The sequence below is a fragment of the Asparagus officinalis genome, chromosome 10 (assembly GCF_001876935.1).
Source record: "Asparagus officinalis chromosome 10, Aspof.V1, whole genome shotgun sequence".
In the NCBI taxonomy this organism is placed as follows: domain Eukaryota; kingdom Viridiplantae; phylum Streptophyta; class Magnoliopsida; order Asparagales; family Asparagaceae; genus Asparagus; species Asparagus officinalis.
This window is the reverse complement of record NC_033803.1, coordinates 1,769,946-1,793,840: the sequence shown is the minus strand read 5'-3', so window position 1 is coordinate 1,793,840 and position 23,895 is coordinate 1,769,946. Positions and strand designations below refer to the sequence as shown.

Sequence of the window (23,895 nt, the reverse complement as noted above, 5' to 3'; positions counted from 1 at the left end):
TTTACCCGCTGGCTTTTAGCCAAAAGCTGGAGCACACGTTCACACATTCTTTGTACTGCATCTCAGGGTATGTGACTTCATAAAATCGACATAGGATAGCTGACTTATCATTTCGATGTGCTGTTCATTTGTGGAAATTTTTTTTTCTCAGTTCTTTATATACGAAGTTACAGACAGTATCTTCTTTGTACTAAGTTAATAATATCTAAAAATTTAACACTGTTTAATCTGAAACATGCTGGCTGGAAATTTTTTAGGAGTACGATCTGTCCGGGAACAAAAACTGTAGGCTGATGAAATATTACCCCCAGATCACCCTTTTTGCGCCATTGGAATTTTAACTCCTGTAGGTTATAATTTGTTTCTTTGTTTCTCACAAAAAACCTGACTCTGTCGAGTACTCTTTTTATACTGACATTTCTGGCTTACAGGCATCCGTTTAACACAAATTTTAGAAAAAAAAAAAGCAGAATGAATACTCATTTCAGTACTCATGGTATTACTTGGTTTTTACCGAAGTTCGTTATTAATTTAATTTAAGCGGCCAAAATAACAGTGTATATGCTAGTTGTGTTGATAAATGGAGAAGAAACTTGTAAGCTATAATATAAGCTTTTGTTTGTGTTGCATATATATTACTTAAGCTACTAGCTATGTTGCATAATTTCATTGCCCTGGGAACAGAAAATAATCAAATATTGCAACTTCTATACCTTTGTTCTATTGTCATGTTAACTGCTAGGTTGCCTTGTATAATTTCTCAATCTTCTTAGGGGTCAATTATACCGTACTCTTACATTTGACATTCCCAAATTTGAGTTGCACGCTTAAAATGCAAGTTACGGTTTCAAATCAAATCAGATGTCTCTTACTCAGGGTTGCATTCTTAGTAAGCTGTTGACATAATGCGGGCTGATGCCATTTTATGTATCTGGTGTTATTTTGCTCTTGTTGAATCTTCAACTGCTTCATTTATGTACCACCTTTTAAGGGGGGATTATGCCTTGATATTGAGTTGCAGTGCTCAGAATGACCATATAAAAATCCAGGCTATTAAATCCTTGACTGATGAAATTTTTCATGCTTCTTCTTTCACTTATGCAGCTGGATTTGTGAGGAAAGTTTGTTCTGAATTTGAGATGCCTTGCTTCTGGTCCAAGTACTTGTCGATATAAGCTGGTATTTTCATGGGGTAGTCTAATTCATTCATTCATCTGTTGAAGCATTGAGTATAGAGTTTTGGGCTGTAGGTATAGATTTAGTTAATGTGATGTTACCCCTTTTATTTTAGGAGGCTGTGCACTTCCTCATACTTTTATTTCCCAGAGTTCACAAATGTACAGAGCTTGCATCTTAATAGTTTTCCCAATAATTGGTTGTGAAGGACATTCTGTCATGATTCCCTCCACGTATAGTAATCCGTGGTGCCTGAGTAAATTTCAATAATAATGGCACACAATTAATAACTAAAATTCTCAGAACCTGCACTGTTTTGATCATTTACATGAACTTTTGCTCAGCAACACAAACAGAAAATCTCAAAACAAAATAATTACCGTGTCTTGCATTATGTAATAATCGCAGTTCCAAGTAAACTTATCATAAGGGGAAACGATTCAAAGGAAGGACTTCAGTTTCTGCACTCAAAAGGTTAAATAAAGGAGCAGAGATTACAAGCATACTAGACTCCCAACTATCTGATTACAGCTCCTCAACAATGCAATAACAAGTCCAGGGTCAAAACCCTGCATGATAGAGGCCTCATGGCTCCGCAATTGTGACCTCGACCTCAACACCAGGCTCGATGGTGATGGAAGTAATCTGCTTCACAACTTCAGGTGAGCTAGTAAGATCAATCACCCTCTTGTGTACTCGAAGCTCAAACCGGTCCCAAGTGTTCGTTCCTGAAATAGTTTCAAGAGTATTAAACATTGAATCCACAGGGCATACTTTCACCTTTCTTTTGTGCAATGAAAACATCTAGAGTCACAAGACAGCGAGATGAAGGGGATTGATAGCAATAAACAAAATGATTGACAATGGTGTTTCCAAGTTCAACAGAAGACCCGATCAAGACACAAAAAGGGGGTCAAAATACCAACATGTTGAAAAGAGATGGATTAGTAAATCCCTCTCTTTTATAAATGAAATCCCTTCGCAAACCAAGACAAGTTAATATCCTGGTCTCATTTTTCATTCAATATAGCAGCTCTCACCTTAAATTTCTTGTTCACGTTCATTCATATATGACTGGAGTACACTGACTTGAATGTGCAAGCAATCTGAACTGACATTAGCTTTCACAAAATACTGATGTCTAATGTGCAGTATTTTAAAACGCAAACTACTTTACGTCCAGGGACGAGAGAATTGGACCAGTTTAAGCAAAAACCTAGAACTCATCCTGGACTCTCTACCCATCTGATATTTTCATCATCAAACAGAGAAGTCATGGAAGACACTGCTAATTATTCACTTTTACTGTTAAATTTATGAATATAAAGATGGTTATTCAAATACTTACACAGATTAGGATTACAAATTAATAAACTACATATACAAATTTAAACTATAAGATGCTACCTTAGATATTACCAATAGTACCGTCCTCCGGATATCTGCACTTCATAATCTTTCGCTTGAAGAAACAAAATATGTTCTCCCAGTAAAATGAAGATCATATGCAAAAGATTTGTCTATAAACCATAATTTTTACCAAGTATGTTTACTTCAAACTCGTGATTTTTATGGTCTATAGCCCACGATTATTATTCATTTCATTCTAAGTATGTTAACTTCAAAATGCGTGATTTTCATGGCCTATAACCCACGATTTTTGTGCCTTTTCATTCTAAGTATGTTTACTTCAAAACTCGTGATCTTCATGAGCTATATAATCCATGATTTTGTTCAGCTATATAATCCATGATTTTGTTCATTTTCATCTGTTTGGACTCAATGATACGTAATACAAAATTTACAATTAAGTACACGTAGTTCAAAATTCATGATTTCATAAGCTATAACCCATGTTTTTTGTTCGTTGTCTGTTTTGATCAAATAGAAATAAATGATGCATATTTCAAAATTCTCAGTTTTCATAGGCTAGAATCCACAAGTTTGTCCATTTTCTCTATTTCGGCCCAATGACAATTAAGTATGCTTATTTAAAAAATTACGATTTTTGTAGGGTGTAGCCTATGATTTTTTTGTCTTTTACCCAATGACAATTAAGTATACTTCAAAATTCAAGATTTTATGCACTATAATCCATGATTTTGTCTGTTATTTCTATTTCAGCCCAATAGCGATAAAGTATGTGTAATTCAAAGTTATCGATTTTAATGGGCTATAACCATGATTATTTATCATTTTCGATTGATTTGACCTAATGAGATTCAAGTATACGTGCATCAAAATTTGTGACTTTATGGGCTATTGCCCATAATTTTTAATCGTTTATAGCTCACTTCAACCTAATGACAAATAAGAAACATATTGTTCCAAAATTTTATTTTTATAGGCAATAACCAAATATTTTCGTTCATTTTCATCTAGTTTGACTAAACACACACAGTTCACAAATTTTAATTTTCTTGGGCTATAACATGTGAATTTTGTCCATTTTTATCCTTTCAATCTAATAAAAACGAAAGTACAATTACTTCAAAATTCACTATATTCATAGATTATAATCAAAGATTTTTGTATATTTCATTTCGGGTTATAAAGATTGACAATGGTAAAAAATCATAGGTTATAGCTCATGAAATCATAAATTTTAGTCTTTGCAAAATTTATTTGCTAATAAGTCGAAACAAATCAAAATGGCCAAAAATCATGAGTTATAACTCACAAAATGAGAAAATTTTGGGCTCCGAAAAAGTATTTGTCAATGGGTCGGAATAACTAAAAATAGTTAAAAAGATCATGGATTATAGCTCATGAAATCGTAAATTTTAGATTTTAATAAATTATCTGTTAATAACTCGGAACAACTAAAAATGGTAAAAATCATGGGTTATATCTCATGAAATCGTGAATTTTTATTTTTAATAAATTATTTGCCAATAAGTCAAAATGATTGAAAATGGTAAAAAATCATGGACAAAATAGTTCACGAAACTGGGAATATTGAACTCCGTGAAATTATTTGCCAATAGGATAAAATGAATAAAAATTACCAAAAATCATGGGTTATAGTTAATGAAATCGTGAATTTTCTACTTCATGAAATTATTTGCCAATGGGTAGAAACCACTAGAAATGGCTAAAAATCGTGGTACATGACCTAATCAAATATTGAATTTTGGGCTCCGCTAAATTATTTTTCAATGGATAGAAATGACTAAAATGACCAAAAATTGTGGGTTATAGCTCTTGAAATCGTGAATTTTGAACTCCACGAAATTATTTCTCAATGGGCAAAATGAATAAAAATGGTAAAAAATTATGGAATATAGCTCATGAAACTAATAATTTTGGCCTCCACGAAATTGTGTCGTTGGGTCGTAACGAATAAAAATGGCCAAAAATCATGGAGCTCATATAATCGTGAATTTTGGTCCCTGCGAAATTATTTTTTATTGGGCCAAACAGCTAAAAATGGTCAAATATCATGGGTTATAACTCATGAAATCATAAGTTCTGAACTCCACGAAATTATTTATTGACAAAACGATCAAAATGGCTAAAATCATGCACCCCCTGACTTGACGAGGAATCCATTCTCGCGCGTTGTAGCTCATAAAATTGTGTATATTGGACTGCACGAAATTATTTACCAATGGATCGAAACGACTAAATGTGGCTAAATATTGTGAGTTATAGCTCACAAAATCGTGAATTTTGGATTCTAAAAATTTATTTGCAAACAGATCAAAATAAATTATATGGCGAAAGATCATGGGTTATAGCTCATAGAATGATGAATTTTTACCAATGTGAAATTTTTTTCCTTGGGTTGAAACGAATGAAAATAGAAAAAAAAATCATGTGTAATAGCTTATGAAATAGTGAATTTTAGATTGAAATTAATTACCAATATGATGAAATAAAAATTACCAGAAATAATGGGTTATAGTTCATGAAATTGTGAGTTTTTGACTCTATGAAAGTATTTTTCAATGGGTAAAAGCAAATAAAAATGGCCAAAAACCTTAGAATATGGCTCATCGAATTGAGAGTTTTTTCACTCTGAAATTATTTGTGAATGAGGCAAAACGAATAAAAATAGCCAAAAATCATGGAATATAACCCGTGATATCATTAATTTTGGACTACATGAAACTATTTGCTAATGAGTCGAAAAGACTAAAAATGACCAAAAATCATTGGCTATAGCTCAGAAAATGGTGAATTTTGGACATCACAAAATTATTTGCCAATCGGTAGAAACAATAAAAATGTCCTAAAAAATTGGGTTATAGCTCATAAAATCGTGAATTTTTGACTCTGCAAAATTACTTGCCAATGGATAGAAGTGACAAAAAATGGCCAAAAATCGTGGGTGATAACTCATGAAATTGTGAATTTTTGCCTTAACAAAATGACAGTGGATTGTAACGACTAAACACGATAAAAAATTATGGGTTATTGTCTCATAAAATCATGAATTTTAGACTCCGTGAAATTACTTACTAACGAGTCGAACCAAATAAAAATGGACCATTCGTGAGTTAGCTCATGAAATGATGAATTTTGGGCTTAAAAAAGTTATTTGCCAATAAGTCTGAATGACTAACAAAAGGGCTAAAAATCTTAGAATGACTCATAAAATCATGAATTTTAGTCCTCGCGAAATTATTTGTCATTAGGTCATAACAATCACCTAAAATCATGGGTTATAGCTCATAAAATCATGAATTTTAGCTTCTGTAAAACTATTGGTCATTGGGTCCTAAGACTAAAATAGGCCAAAAATCGTAGGTTATAACTTGTAATATCGTGAATTTTAAAATCTACAAATTATTTGCCAGTGATTTCAAATAAATAAAGATGACCACAAATTATGAGTTATAGCTCATGAAATGATGAATTTTAAGCTCCAAAAAACCGTGTCAATCGGTCGAAAAGACAAAAATGATTAAAAATCACGAGTTATAGCTCATGAAATTGTGAATTTTAGACTCCAATAAATTATTTGTTAATTGGTCGAAATGAGTAAAAATGACCAAAAATGATAGCTCATAAAATTGTGAATTTCGGACTCTACAAAATTATCTACCAATGGATCAAAAATGATAGCTCGTAAAATTATGAATTTTTGACTACAAAATTATTAACCAATGGATCAAAATGACTAAAAATAATCAAAAATCGGGTTATAACTCACAAAATCGTGAATTTTAGACTATGCGAAATTATTTATCAATGGATCGAAACGACTAAAAATAGCCACAAATCCTGAGTTCAAGCTCACAAAATAAATTTTGAACTACGCAATATTATTTGCTAATAGGTTAAAACTAATAAAATGGCAAAAAATCATGAGTTATACCTGATGGAATGGTGAATTTGTCTTGATGAAAACTTTTCCCTTGAGTCGAAATGAATAAGGACAAAAATCACAGGCAATAGCTAATGACAGTGAATTCTGAACTTTGTGAATTTATTTTCTAATGAAATCGTTAGCTTTTGACTTTGTGAAATTATTTGGCAATAGGTAGAAACGACTAAAAATGACAAAAAATATTAGAATAAGGCTCATCAAATAGTGAAGTTCGGACTCTAATTTTTTTCATTAGTTAGAAATTACTAAAATGGGAAAAAAAATTATGGTTATAACTCTTGAAATGGTAAATTATGGGTTATAACTCTTGAAATTATGGAAAAATATTATGGGTTATAACTCTTGAAATGGTAAATTTGAACTCCGCAAATTATTTGACAATGGGTAAAACGAATAAAAATGGCTAAAAATCGTGAAACATAGCTTGTGAAATCAATAATTTTGGCATCCGTAAAACTATTTGCCAATAAGTTGAAACGACTAAAAATGCCCAACAATTGTGAGTTATAGCTTTAGTAAATAGTGAATTCTGAACTCTACAAAATTATTTGTTAAGGGTAGAGACGACTAAAAATATCGAAAAATCGTGGGTTATAGCTAATGAAATTATGAGTTTTACACTCCGTAAAATTATTTGCCAATGGGTAGAAACGAAAAATAGGCAAAAAAACGTGGGTTAAAGCTCATAAAATCGTGAATTTTGGACTTCGCGAAATTATGTCATTGAATTGGAACAACTAAAAATGGCCAGAAATCGTGTTATAACTTATGAAATCGTGAATTTTAAACTCATCAAAATTATTTGCCAATAGGTCAAAATAACTAAAAATTACTAAAATCGTGGATTATTAGCTAAGAAAACCGTGAATTTTAGACTCCACAAAATTATTACCCAACAGGTCAAAACAACTAAAAATTAACAAAAAGTCGTGGCTTATCTCATGAAATCATGAATTTCGACTTCAGGAAAGTATTATGGGTTATAACTCTTGCAATCATGAATTTCAGACTTCGTGAAATTATTTGTCAATGGATCGAAACTATCCATAGCCATGATTTTTAATATTTTTTAGTTATTTCTACCGATTAGCAAATAATTTTGTGGAGCCAAAAATTCCGGATTTCATGACCTATAATCCATGATTACATGCAATTTTAGTCGTTACTAACCATTGACAAATAATTTTACATACTTCAAAATTTAAGATTTCATGAGCTATATTTCATGTTTTTGTTAATTTTTAGTCGTTTCTACTCATGGATAAAAGCTTTCGTCGAGTTCAAAATTCAAGATTTTAAGAGTTATGACCCACTATTTTGGGCCATTTTCGTCATTTCTAACCATAAGCAAATAATTTCATAGAGTCCAGATTCACAATTCGATAAGCCATATTCCACAATTTTTTGCCATATTTAGTCTTTTTTATCCATTATCAAATAATTTCAAAGAGTCCAAAATTCATGATTTCATGAGATATAAGGCATGATTTTTGGCCATTTTTATTTATTTTATCTCATTGAAAAATAATTTTGTGAAATCTAAAATTCACGATTTCGTGAGCTTTTTAATCCACGATCTTTGGTCATTTTTAGTCATTTCTACTCATTAGCAAATAATTTTGTGCAGTCCAATTCACGATTTCCTGAGCTATAACCCATCGTTTAGGTCATTTTCAGTCGTTTAAAATCCATGATTTTATAAGCTATATTGCACAATTTTTTTGCCACGAAATTATTTCAAACGGTTAGAAACGACTCAAATGATCAAAACTTGTAGGTTACAGCTCTTAAAATCGTGAATTTTACAATCCTTAAAATTATTTGTCAATGGAGCCAAAAGAATAAAAATGTCCTGAAAAATTATTTGTCAATGAGACAAAACGACTAAAAATGACAAAAAATCAGTGGTTATCGCTTAAGAAATCGCAAAATTATTTGCCAATTGGTAGAAACGTCTAAATTTGATCAAAAATCAAGGATTATAGCTCATGAAATCATAAATTTTAGACTCCGCAAAATTATTGACAATTGCATCGCAATAATTAAAAATAGCAAAAAATCGTAAATTACAGCTCATGAACTCGTGCATTTGGGACGCCGCTAATTTATTTGCTAATGAGTCAAAGCAAATAAAAATAACATAAATTTGTGAGTTATTGCTCTTGAAATGATGAATTTCATGATCAAAAAATTTATTTGCTAATAGGTTGGAACGAGTAATAAAAATTGCAAATATTTTATGTTATAGCTTATGAAATAATGAATTTAAGCCACCGTAAAATTATTATTATTAGGTCGTAATGACTAAAAATAGCCAAAAATCATACGTTATAGTATATAAAATCGTGAATTTTGGACTCCGCGAAACTATTTGCCAATAGGTCGAAATGAATAAAATGGTAAAAAATCGTGGATTATTATAGCTCATGGAATGGCGAACTTTTGCCTCCTTGAAATCTTCACGATTTTGGGTTGATACGAATAAAAAAGGGGAAAAATCATCAGCAATAACTCATGAAATAGTAAATTTTAAACTTTACGAAATTATTTGCCAATGGGTTAAAGTGGCCAAAATTTTGTGGGTTATAGCTCATGAAAATATGAACTTTGACCTCCGTGAAACTATTTGTTATTAGCTCGGAATGACTAAAAATAACCAAAAAAACGTGTAAAGCTCATGAAATCGTGAATTTTGGACTCCGCAAAATTTGGGCTTAAACGACTAAAACTGCCCAAAAATTATTGGTTTTTGGTTATGAAATCGTGAAATTTAAATTCCACAAATTTTTTTGCCAATAAGTAGGAACAACTAAAAATTAACAAAAATCATGAGTTTTTAGCTCATAAAATCATAAGTTTTTAGCTCCACGAAATTATTTGTCATTAAGTTGAAACGAATAAAAATGGCAACAAAAATCATGGGTTATATAGCTCATAAAATCATGAATTTTAGACTATACAAAATTATTAGCCAATGGGTAGAAATGAGTCAAAATAAAAAAATTTATAGGTTATAACTCATGAAATTCTGAATTTTGGCCTCACACGAAAAATGACTCATGAAATCGTGAATTTTGGACCCCACGATATTATTTGCCAATGGGCCGAAATAAATAAAAATAGCACAAAAATCACACGTTATAACTCATAAAATCATGAGTTTTCAACTCCGCAAATTATTTATTAATAGGTCAAAATGACAAAAAATGGCCAAAATCATTGAATATAGCTCATGAAATCATAAATTATTGACCCCCACGAAGATATTTGCTAACGAGTCATATCGATTAAAGTCAATAATCGTTCAATGTAGCTCATAAAATCAGGAATTTTTTTTCCTCAATTACTTGTCAATGGCTTAAAACGACTAAAAATTATCAAAAATCATAGGTTATAGCTTAGGATATCGAAAATTTTAGTCTACAATATTATTTGTCAATCGGTCAAAAATGGCCAAAACTATGCATTATAGCTCAGAAATCGTGAATTTGAGTCTCCGCAAATTATCTGCTAATGGATCGTAGTGACTAAAAATGGCCAATGTCATGAAATCTAGCTTATGAAATCTTGAATTTTGAACCCCCACGAAATTATTTGCTAAGGAGCCGAATCGATTAAAAATCGTCAATAATCATTGAATGACTCATGAAATTATGAATTTTGTATTCTATAAAATTACTTGTCAATGGATCGAAACGACTAAAAATGATCAAATATCATGAGTTATAGCTCAGGAAATTGAGAATTTTGGACAACATGAAATTATCCACCAATAGGTAGAATAAAATAAAAATGGCCAAAACATCATGCATTATAGCTCATGAAATCGTGAACTTTAGACTCCGCAAATTATTTGTCAATGGGTTAAAACAACAAAATGATTAAAGATCATGGAATATAGCTCATGAAATCGTGATTTTTGAACTCTACTAAATTATTTGCCAATAAGTCTGTTTTCGTCAAAAGTTGGTTTTGTCATGGAATTCATTATATCTTCGGTCGATTACAACAAATTCAAAAGAAATAGTCTTTTTATAAGACTTCTTTTACACAACAAAATAAAAATTACAACTTTTTAGAAACAAACGCAGGATCGTTGTTTGGATCGCTGCTTGCGTAGGATCTTTGCCTGTGCCGGGAGCGCTTTGACTCGTGGACCGCCAAATCACAGATTCTGATTGAATCGTGAGGGGTTTATGATTCTGACTTCGTTTATCGAAGTGAGAAATTGAAACGATATCTTATCGAAGTAAGATAGTCGTTCTTCTTGAAATCAAGTCAAAGCCTGAATATCAAGGAGTGGCCGGAAGCTCAGGAACTCTGCTCTCTCTGCTCTGAAAATGCTCCAAATGATCAGCCCCCTTCAAAGAAATCACCTCGGGGTATTTATAGCCCGTTGATGAACAGTGCTCGCGAGACAGCATTTGCTGTCTCGGCGGGCGAGACAGTGTTCGCTGTCTTGGGCGAGACAGTAAAAGTCTGTCTCGCCCTGCGAGACAGTAAAGACTATCTCGCACGGCGAGACAGTCAAGTCTGTCTCGCACGGCGAGACAGTCAAGACTTGTGTTTTTTCTGCCTTTTTGGATGATTTCCTCTTGAGCTGTATTTGGATATCTTTCAGCATTTTTTGACGCCTACAGATACCCCCTCCAAAGTATTCCAGACTCAATCTTTTATAGAGGAGTTCTGGGATGCTTTGGATAAGATAGATCTTACTTACGATCCTTTCAATGCTTGGTTGAGTAGATCGTGTAGAGGAACCCGTAGGTGGCTTCAACTTTTGATCTCTTTGTCTCTCAATCTATTCAGTGCTTTGTAGAATAGTTAAGATTCTTCCGGCATCGCGTTTATCGCTTGTCCATTGTAGAGATTTTGAATTAAAGCTGGAACTTGTACTTGTGAAATCAGCTCTTGTCGTCAAGTTGATACTGCATATACCCGTTTAGGGGTAGTCAGGTTATTCTCAAGAATATTTTAACTGATATTCTCCAGAAACTTCCTGTTGAGGATAGGGAAACAGTTTAGACTCTTATACCTATTTGGAGTATTCAGGTCTCTTTTTTATTGGTAGAGATAAACCCTAGATGATGGAGAGAAAGAATTTTATATTCTGTCTCCTTGTCTCTTGTTTGTTGGTAGAGATAAACCCGAAATCGGAGAGGAAGAATTTTATATTCTATCTCCTGGAGTAAAGAAACTCAAAGTGGGATCTCCACTTAGAGAATCTAGATTGGTTTGAATAATCCTAACTGTCATAAGTTTTGACTATTCAACTCAAAAGGGGATCTTTTGTTCGTTAAATGAATCAAAAGGAGGTTTTGACTGTGGTCCTAACTGTAGTAAGGTTTGACCAAGTGGGAGTTTTAGACGATCCTAACTGTTTAAAGGTTTGATCGTTCAATTTGTGGACCTCTCGTTCATGGAATAAATCGAGAGGGAAATTTGGCTTTGGTCCTAACTGTTTAAAGGTTTGACCAAAATGGGGATTTGAGACGATCCTAACTGTTTAAAGGTTTGATCGTTCAATTTGTGGACCTCTCGTTCATGGAACGAATCGAGAGGGGATTTTGGCTTTGGTCCTAACTGTTTAAAGGTTTGACCAAGATGGGAATTTGAGACGATCCTAACTGTTTAAAGGTTTGATCGTTCAATTTGTGGACCTCTCGTTCATGGAACGAATCGAGAGGGGATTTTGGCTTTGGTCCTAACTGTTTAAAGGTTTGACCAAGATGGGAATTTGAGACGATCCTAACTGTTTAAAGGTTTGATCGTTCAATTTGTGGACCTCTCGTTCATGGAACGAATCGAGAGGGGATTTTGGCTTTGGTCCTAACTGTTTAAAGGTTTGACCAAGATGGGAATTTGAGACGATCCTAACTGTTTAAAGGTTTGATCGTTCAATTTGTGGACCTCTCGTTCATGGAACGAATCAAGAGGGGATTTTAGCTTTGGTCCTAACTGTTTAAAGGTTTGACCAAAATGGAATTTTGTGAGGGAAGATTGATCTAAAGAGGTGATCGAATCTCATCTCAGCAAAAGAGTATTCAGAAGTCATAGTAGGAGTTTAGTGGTTATCACTTTGTTCATAATGATCGGGGTTATCCCTAAGAATATTACGTTTAACATTCTTCCAGGAACTTCCCGTTAAATGAATTATCTACCCCCAGCTTTCTTTGCAAAACTGGGTGTAACGAGGAGTACGTTATTCTCATTCGCATGTTCGGGTTATCCTTAAGAATATAAGATTCTCCAGGAACTTCCCGTTATATGAATCATCCACCCCCAGCTTCCTTTGCGAAACCGGGTTTAACATTATACTCAGTTGGATAATCGAGAAGTAGTTTATACTCATATACTCTTTGGAGTGTGGGGAAACAGTTTATACTCGTGCACCCACTGGAGTTTTGGTTGCCTTTACTCGACTTCTTTCGTCGTTATGACGCCGGAGTCAATTAGGGTTTGGATCTTGTTTTTGAGTCCAAAGCAAATCTCGGTGGGATGAAGAACCCTTCTGTGGTATGCACAGTAGTTTGGATCTGTAATCATCTTAGCACCATCCTGATCTTTAATAGGCGGTAGCTCGATTTTATCATTGGCGAGGAGGTATTCCAATATGGCTGGAGCTTCATCATCTTCGAAAGAATACTCCTTTTGGAACCTCGGATCGAGAGTTGCGTCCACAGAAATTGCGGATGTCGTCGGTTGACTTCTCTCAACTTTCTTCCTTTTAAGAAAATGTTCAGCTTGTTCACCGTGCATTTTTAAATCTTTCCAAGTTTTGGATGGTACGACCCCCAGGATTTCCAGGACATCGATTGAGAGATTATTGTGGCATGTTTGCAGGATGAACTCCTCTGTAACAGGATCTCTGCAATTCATTGCCTTGAGAGATTATGCCCAAATGAGACTTGAAATAAATCAAGTGTTGAATCGGCGAACTCTTCCCTTCAAACGGTGTGAAGTTAATCAGATTGAATTTGGTCGGGTATGGTATTGAATCCCATTCCCTCGGATAAGGACATGGAATACCCGTCTTCTTAACTTCTTGAGCCGTCATCAAAGCATTGATTTTGTCTTCAAGTTTTTGCATTTTCCCGTCATCGTCTTCATTTCTTTCTGAATGATGTCGAGTAAAGATAATTGGACCACCCCCAGTGAGAGGTGCTATTGAACCACCCCCAATATCGTTATTGGGAGGATCCGTTAAACCACCCCCAGCGTTATTGCCATTGGGAGGTGTATCAGCCATAATGACTTCATCCACCTCTGGATCACTGTCATCTACAACATTCCGAGTGTGGTGGCTGGATTCAAATCGCTGATTGGACTCAGGAGGTTGAGGCTGTTGAGTTAACAGTTCTCTCATTTGTTGGATAGCCAACTTCATTTCTGTCTTCACTTCAGCTCTAATTTCTTCACGTTGTTTGGCTAGAGCTTCCTGAAGTATTTGAGTGAATTGATCAGAGGTGATCATGAGTACCTCTCTGGTTTGTCCCGTGCTAGACATTGTATCATCAGAAGCGATTGCAGAACAAGTGTCCGAGAATTCATCCTCCGAGGACATTCCTTCTTGCATTCTTTTGTAATCTCTGCGTCTAATAGCTCCTAATTGGAGTCGAGACATCCTTTGAGCAATTCTTGGATTGACTATTCCTCTCGGGGAAAAGTCGGGACTTGAGTCACTTGAATGCCGCTTAGACTTTCTTTTATCAGCCACGTTGATGGTGATTTCAGAGAATTCATCATCTTGGGCAGCTGATTTTTTTTTACGGAAATGTCTCGGCTTAGGCTTCGACGATACAGAGACTTTTCGTGGGATGGCTTCTCGTTTGAAACAGTCACATTCTGATAATGTTGCTTTAACGAGTCGCGCACAGGAACAATGAGAGTTTATTTCTCGAATAACTCTCTTTCGAAAATTATTCACAATCCCAACTTGATAATACGATTCATCGGTATGATTGCCAAAAAATCGTATCGTCTGTTGGCATGACCTCCCAGGTATGACGATATCATTTGGTGAATGCGTCTTCTTCTGGGGGTGTAAAACCTTGTTGGCATTCTCAGGACAATTTATTTTTATCTTTGAGTGATCCAAGGTTATATCGGGAGTCGCACGTTTAAAACCACCCCCTTGCGGGTATGGAGTCTTAACGGGCTCCGAATGCTGATTTTGCATAAGTCCAGACTTTGGAATCCAAACTTGGCGGAGTTTCGGTGGTTCTTTGGCCACCGTTTCCTTCTTCCTTTCTCGTCTTTGTTGTAAGAGAGCACGGGCATGAGCAGCGTTTGCACGACGTTTTTGTATACGTTCTTTGAGGGTCAAACGAGTCCTTTTGACAATAGTCCATTCCTCCGTCGTGAGTTTAGCAGAGACATGAATGATTGGTCGTTGAGACAACTGAATCACTCGATGCCTCCTTGACTCTAAGTCCGCATGATAACGAACTCCGTCGGTTTGTTCCAAGGCTTAGCCAATTGACGAGCGCGGCGTTGGCGTCGCCTCTGACGAGCTCTTTTCGTCAATGCCGCCGGGCTTTGATTTAATGACTCCTTACTTGGAGAAGAGCCATTATGAGCAGAGATGTTGCGAGTAAAATCCTCAGCAACAATCAGGCGAGAGTCTTCATTTTGTGCCTTCTTTGGATGTAAGTCTCTTCATGGTGAGATCCTCTTGTACTTACGAGACATGAAGATCTTGGAGAGGAATGATGGAGAGATATTTCCTGCAACTTGTTTGGTCGAATTCGCTTATTCGACCATATGGATTCAAGCTGGAATCTTGATTGCTTGGGCAACACGCAGCCCGGTTCGGCAGCGGACCGGTTGCTCCCACTGTGGTGCGCCTCAGTTTGTTTCGTCAAAAGTTGGTTTTGTAATGGAATTCCATTATATCTTCGGTGATTACAACAATTCAAAAGACTAGTCTTTTTATAAGACTTTTTTTTACAGCAACAAAATAAAAATTACAACTTTTTAGAGAACAGAACGCAGGATCGTTGTTTGCTCGGCTGCTTGCGTAGGATCTTGTGCTGTGCCGTAATCAGCCGCCACCCCGCCGCAGCGCTTTGACTGCGTGGAAGCGCGCCTAAATCATCAGATTCCTAGATTGTAATCGTTGAGGGTTTATGATTACTGACATTCGTTATCGAAGTGAGAAATTGAAACGATATATCTTATCGAAGAGATAGTCGTTCTTCTTGGAAATCGAAGTCAAAGCCTGAATATCAAGGAGTGGCGCGGATAGCGTCAAGGAACTCTGTTCTCCTGCTCTGAAAATGTCGCAAATGATCAGCCACTTCAAAAAAATCATGCCTCAGGGGTATTTATGAGCCCGTTGATGAACAGTGCTGGCGCGAGAGCAGGCATTTGCTGTCTCGCGCGGGCAGAGACAGTGTTTGCCCTGTCATCCTGGCCGAGACAGTGTTCGCTGTCTCAGCTCCAGCGAGACAGTAAATTTGCTGTTCTGCGGCACACGGAGCAATGTAAATACTGTCTTGGAAAACGCAATATTCTTGAGCAGTTTCTCGCTGTAACTGTATCCCACGTTTAAAGCTCCGTTATTCTGGACAGTTATCAACGTGATGTCTCGTCGCCACGACGATTTCCCCACACGTTCATTTGAAACAGTGGTGCCACGTGTCGGCGTTATAAAGTGGTTTCTAATTCTTTGAAAGAACGTCTCATGGGCGAGACAGAGAAAATGTTGTCGTCGAACAGAGAAATATCTCGAGACGAGATCTTCGCAAACAGCAGAATGCTCGTCTCGCCTGGCGAGACAGTAAAATTGCGTTCGCTGGCGGACGTAAAGACTGCTCGCCTGCGAGTACAGAGACCTGCTGTCTCGCCTTGGCCGAGACAGTAAAAGACTGTCTCGCATGCGAGACATCCAAACTTGTGACTGCTTCTGGCCTTTTATGGATGATTTCCTCTTGAGCTGTATTTGGATATCTTTCAGTATTTTTTGACGCCTACAAAGTCGAATCAACTAAATATGATAAAAAAATCGTGGGCTGTAGTTCACGAAATCGTGAATTTCTGATTCTACCAAATTATTTACCGATGGGTAAAAAATAATTAAAATGGCAAAAAATTTGTGAGTTACAGCTCATGAAATAATGAATTTTATACGCCTACAAATTATTTGCCAATGGGATGAAACAAATAAAAATGGCCAAAAAATCTTGAAATACAACTCATGAAATCGTGAATTTCAGACTTCGCAAAATTATTTGTCAATCGGTAGAAACGACTGAAATAGCCAAAAGATCGTGGGTGATAACTCATGAAATCATGAATTTTGGACTCCACGAAATTATTTGTTAATGGTCGTAACTCATTAAATCATGAATTTTAGATTCCAAGAAATTACTTGCCAATGGGTAGAAGCAACTAAAATGGCCAAAAATTATGGTTTAATGCTCATAAAATCGTGAAAATTGGACTCCATGAAATAATTTATTAATAGGTCAAAACTACTAAAATGGCAAAAAACGTAGGTTATAGCTCATTAAAGTATAAATTTTAGGATTCCGCAAAATTATTTGTTAATAAGTCAAAATTACTTAAAACGACCTAAAATAATGGGTTAGATATCACGAAATCATGAATTTGAACTCTGTAAAATATTTGTCAATAGGTCAAAATGAATAAAATGGTTAAAAATAGTCAACTATAGCAAATAAAAATGTGAATTTTTAACTGTGTTAAATTTTTTCCTTTGGATCGTAACAAATGAGAATGGACAAAATCATGGGTACTCATGGAATGACGGATATTTGGACTCTATGAATTTATTTAGCAATGTAATAAAATGAAAAAGGTCAAAAATCATATGTTATAACTCAATAAATCGTGAATTTTAGACTCCATGAAATTATTTGATAACAGATGGAAACGACCAAAAAGGACAAAATCGTGAAATATGACTCATAAAATCTAATTTTGTACTTTGCTAAATTATTTGCCAATGGTTATACACGACTAAACTGCCCAAAAATTGTGAGTTATAGCTCATGAATTCGTGAATATTTTAACACCATAAAAATTTTTGCCAATAAGTAGAAACAACTAAAAATAAACAAAAATCGTGAAATATGTCTTGTGAAATCGTGAATTTTGGCTTTAGTGAAATTATTTAGCACAAGTCAATCAAATAAAATTACCAAAAATTGTTGAATATAACTCATAAAATCATGAATTTTGGACTCTGCGAAATTATGTCAATTGGTCAAAATGACTAAAAATAGCCAAATATCGTGGGTCATAGCTCAATAAAACGTGAATTTTGGACTCCACGAAATTATTTTCAACAAGTAGAAATGACTAAACACGATCAAAAATCAAATTAATTTTGGACTTCGCAATTTATTTACCAATGGGTTGAAACAAATAAAAATGATAAAATTGAGCATTATAGATTATGAAATCGTGACTATTGGATTGCACAAATTATTTTTCATGAAATCGTCAATTTTGGATTCCGCATAATTATTTGCCAATAGGAAGAAAATACTAAAAATGTCAAAAAATTATGGGTTATATCTAATGAAATCTTGAACTTTGGACTCCACAAAATTATTTGCACGAGTCAAAACCACTAAAAAAGGCCAAAAATCGTGAATATAGCTCGTGAAATCGTGAATTTTTAATACTGTAAAATTATTTGCCAATGGGTCTAATCAAATAAAAATAGCCAAAAATAATGCGTTATAGCTCATGAAATCATAAATTTTGGACTCCACAGCTTATTTGTCAATTTGTCAAAATGACTAAAAATGTCTAAAAATCATGGAATATAGTTCATGAATTCGTGAATTCAAGACTATGAAATTATTTACTACTAGTTCTAATCAAATAAAAATTGTCTAAAATCATGGGTTATAAGCGTATTGCTCATGAAATTATGAATTTTGTACATCACGAAGGTTTTTTGCCAATGGAGTGCAAAGACTAAAAATAACATAAAACCATTTGTTCTAGATCATGAAATCATGAATTTTGGACTCTATAAAGTTATTTAACAATAGGTTATATAGCTCATGAGATGGTTATAGCTAATAATCATAGATTATAGCTTATGTGATGGCAAATTTTAGACTCCACGACATTATTTGCAATGAGTCAAAATAAAAAATAGCTAAAAGTCATGGGTTATGGCTTATTAAATAGTAAATATTAAACTCTATAAAAATATTTACTAATGAGATGAAACGAATAAAAATGATCAAAAATAATGTGCTATAGCTCATGAAATCGCGATTTTTGGCCTCTATGAAATTATTTTCTAATGAGTCGTAATGGCTAAAAATGGCCAATATCGTGAAATATAGCTCTCCTGTAATAGTGAATTTCAGACTCTGCAAAATTATTTGTCAATGATAGAAATGAATAATACGGCCAAAAATTATGGATTATAATTCATGAAACATGAAGTTTGGACTCCCCAAAATTATGTCAACGAGACGAAATGAATAAAATGGACAAAAATCATGGGTTATACAACTCATGAAATTGTCAATTTTGGTCTCGGGAATATTATTTGCTAATAGGCAGAAGTAACTAAAAATGATAAAATCGTAAGTTATAGCTCATGAAATCATAAATTTTGGTCTCCGCAAAATTATCTTTCATGGGATAGAAACGATTAAAAATGGCCAAAAATCCCACAGTTTTATCAATTTTGGTTTGTTTTAAACAAATTTTAATTGTCTATATAATGAAATTCACAATTTCATGGGCTTTTTAACCTATGATTGCAGTCAGTTTTGGTTCGTTTTGAACGAATTTAAATTTATTGTGTATATTTAAATTTGTGTTTTTCATTAGCTATAACCCACGATTTTTTTCAATTTTGAATGAATGTAAATTATTTATAAATTAAAATTCATAATTTTCATTAAATATAACACATTTGCTTCGAACGAATGCAAATTTATTATGTGTACTTCAAAATAGTCGATTTTCATGAGCTATAACCTAGGATTTGTTACAATTTTTGTTTGTTTCAACGATTGTGCATTTATTACGTATGTATTACAATTTTTGTCAATTTTTGTTTGGTGTAAATACAACATATTCAGTTTTTGTTTGTTACTATAATTGAATGTCCGTGTAAATATAACACATTCAGTTTTTTTTCAATTTTTGTTTAGTACAAGAGAATGTAAATTTATTATGTACACTAAAATTCACGATTTTCATGAACTATAACCAGCGATTTATTATAATTTTTTATTTGTTTCGAATGACTATAAATTTATTGTGTACATTAAATTTGCAATTTTCATGAGCTATAACGCATGATTTTTATCAACTTTGATTTATGTTAGACGAATGTAAATTAATTATCTATACATCAAAATTTGTGATTTTCATAGGCAATAACCCACGACTTTTATAAGGTTTTATTTGTTTAAAATGAACGCAAAGTTATTACGTTTATCAAAATTCACGATTTTCTTAGCTATAACTCATGATTTTTTTCAATTTAGATTTGTCATGAACAAATATAAATTAATTATCTATACATCAAAATACGTAATTTTTATGAACTATAACTCACGATTTTTATCGTTTTGAGCAAATGCAAATTTAATATATACACCGAATTTTCATGAATTATAACCTATGGTTTGCTAAAGTTTTTATCCCATTCGAATTATTGCAAATTTGTGTAAAGTAAAATTTGCGATCTTTATGAGCTATAGTCCATTATTTTTGTCAATCTTGGTTTGCTTTAAACAAATATAAACAATTTGTATAGATATCAAAATTTGCCATTTTTATAGCCTATAACCCATAATTTTTGTTAATTTTTATTCATTACAAACGAATGGAAATTTATTGTGTACATCAAAATTTATGATTTTCATGAGTTATAACCCACATTTTATTATAGTTTTTGTTCATTCGAATGACCGTAAATTTATTATGTATACATTAAAATTTATGATTTTCAATAGCAATAATCCCCTTTTTTTGTTAATTTTAGTTAGTTTTAAACGAATGTAATTTAATTGTATGTGCCTCAAATTTTGCGAATTTAATGGGCTATATAACCCTCAATTTTTGTCATTTTTTCATTTGGAATGAAGGCGAATTTATTATGTATACATCAAAATTCACGTACACTTAAAATTTATTACGTACACTATCTTTTTCAATTTTGATTCATTCTGAAAATATAAATTAATTGTATATATATCATAATTCACGATTTTTGTGAGCTATATCCCATAAGTTTTGTCAATTTTTGTTCGTTTCGAATGAATGCAAATTTATTATGTATACATCAAAATTCAGAATTTTCATAAAGTATAACTCACAATTTGCTACAGTTTTATTTGTTTCGAATGACTGCAAATTTATTATTTGTACATTAAAAAATTTGTGTTTTTCATGAGACTCATGTGTTCCGTCAATTTGGTTCCTTTTAAACAAATGTAAATTAACTCTATACATCAAAATTCGTGATATTCATCGCATATAACCCATTTTTGTTAATTTTTGTTTATTTTAAACGGATGTAAATTAGCAGTCTTTGAAACTCACGATTTTCATTAGCTATAACCAATGAATTTCGTCAATTTTTAATCGGCTTAAAAGAACGTCAATTTATTGTGTACAACAAAATTCACGATTTTTATGACCTATAACTCACAATTTTTTCAATTTTGATTCATTTTGCACACATGTAGATTTATTATGTGTACATTAAAATCTGTGATTTAATAAGATATCGTACGATTTTTGTCAATTTTTGTTTGTTTTGAACAATTGCAAATTTATTGTGTACATCAAACTCCACAATTTTCATGAGATATAATTCATAATTAGTTATAGTTTTTGTTTCTTTTGAATGATTGAAATTTATTTTGTTCAATTTTCATGAGCTACAATCCCCGATTTTTATCAATTTTAGATTTTTTTGAACAAATGTAAATTAATTATCTATACATTAATATTTGCGATTTACATTGGCTATAACCCACGATTTTTATTAATTTTTATTTGTTTTGAATGAATGCAAACTATAAGTTTATATTAAAATTTGTGATTTTCATAAGGTATAAACCATTACTCTTGACAACTTTTGTTGGTCTCAAATGAATGCTAATCTATTATGTGTGCATCAAAATTCATAATTTTCATAAGCTATAACCCACAATTTGTTACTATTTTGATTGTTTCGAATGACTGTAAATTTTATTATATGTACATTAAATTTTGCGATTTTCATGAGATATAACCCACAATTTTTGTTTGTTTTAATTTCGCTTAAATAAATATAAATTAACTATTTTTTAATAAAGATTTACAATTTCCATTGGCCATAACCAATAATTTTTTGTCAATTTTTATTCATTAGAACAAATGCAAAGTTATTATGTTTATCAAAATTGATAATTTTATGAGCTATAACCCACGATTTTTGTAAAATTTTTCCTTTTAAACAAATACAAATTTATTGTGTGCATCAAAATTCACGATGTTTATAAGCCATAGACCATAATTTATTACAATTTTTGCTCATCTCGAACAACTGTAAATTTATTACATATATCTTAAAGTTTGTGATTTTCTTAGGCTATAACCTATAATTTTCGTCAATCGTATATATTTTCAACAAATTTAAATAAATTGTCCATACATAAGAAATCATAATTTTCATTGGTTATACCCCACAAATTTTGTTCACTTGAAATGAATGAAAATTTATTGTGTACTCCAAAATTTAGGATTTTAATGTGCTACAACCCACGATTTGTTACAAATTTTTATCATTTCAAATTACTGTAAATTTATTATGTGTACATTAAAATTTATGATTTCCATGAGGCATAACTCACGATTTTTATCATATTTTGATTGTTTTGAATGAATGCATATTTGTTACGTGTACATAAAATTTGCGATTTTCATGACTTGTAAATAAGGATTTGTCAATTCTGGTTCTTTAAAACAAATTTAAATTAACTATTTATACATCAAAATTCACAACTTTCATGGACTATAACCACTAGTTTTTGTAAATTATTGTTTGTTTGGAACGAATGCAAATTCATTATATTTGTCAAATTCACAATTTTCATGAGATATAATCCATGATGTTTTCCAATTTTGTTTCGTTTTGAATGATCTAAATTAATTGTTTACAATTTTAATGAGCTATAACCTAAGATTTTTGTCAAATATAGTTTCTTTTAAATGAATGTAAATTAATTGCCTATACATAAAAATTCGTGTTTTTCATTGGCTATAACATGGTAAATAAGGGAAAGTCTACACGACACTTTAGTCCTGAACCTTTCCCGGAGGTATCCCAGCTCATAACTCGGCTACGGTTCGGAACCATCAGACTAAGGGATTATCAGAGAATTCAGATAGGGCATTCCTCAGATGATGAAGCATCAGATGCAAATTCTGCAATCGCTTCTGATAATACGGTGTCTAGTGCGGGACGGACTCGAGAAGCATTCATGATCACTACTGAGTAGATGGCTCAGCTCCTTCAAGAAGCCTTGGCTAAGATTTCTATTATTTTTTGTTCGTTTGAACAAATGCAAATTTACTAGTTCAATCAAAATTCAAAATTTTCATGAGCTATGTACCACGATTTGTTACACTAATGGCTACAAATTTATTATGTGTACATTAAAATTTGTGATTTTAATGAACTATAATCCATGATTTTTTTTATCGATTTTAGTTTGCTTTAAACGAAAGTAAATTAATGGTCTATACATCAAAATTCGTGTTTTTCAAGTGTCACGACGCATGAGTTTTGTTAATTTCTATTCATTTGGAACGAATGCGAATTTATTATATTTATCAAAATTCATGATTTTCATGAGATATAACCCACAAATTTTTAAATATTGGTTTGTATTGAATAAAATATACAATAATTGCCTATAGATCAAATTTCACAATTTTTATGAGCTGTAACCCACAATTTTTGTCAATTTTTATTTGTTTCGACAGAATGCAAATTTATTATGTGTACATCAAAGTTCACGATTTTCATAAGCTACAATTCACGATTTTTTGGCAATTATTATTCATTTTGAACATTAGCAAATTTATTATGTGTTAAACAGAATACATAATTTTCATGAGCTACCCACGATTTTTGTGCATTTTTCGTTTTAAACTAATGCAAACTTATTCTATGTACATCAAAATTCGCAATTTTCTTAAGTCATAATCTACAATTGTCAATTTTTGTTTGTTTCAAACGAATGTAAGCTTTTTATGTACGCATCAAAACTCGCGTTTTTCATGACCTATAACCCACTTAATTTTAGTTCATTTTCAACGAATGTAAATTAATTGGCATACACCAAAAATCATGATTTCCATGATCTTTAATCCACGATTTT

The 23,895-nt window shown here is 32.8% G+C and overlaps 1 protein-coding gene across 1 annotated transcript in view; it reads right to left on the bottom strand.

Moving 5' to 3' along the window:
• Positions 1,535–23,895, bottom strand: part of LOC109826184 (40S ribosomal protein S20-1-like) — a 28,933-nt gene continuing 6,572 nt past the window's right edge. The window contains exon 4 of the mRNA XM_020393176.1: positions 1,535–1,904. Coding sequence (XP_020248765.1) covers positions 1,762–1,904 — 143 coding nt within the window. The 3' untranslated portion in view covers positions 1,535–1,761. The remainder of the gene's footprint in view (positions 1,905–23,895) is intronic.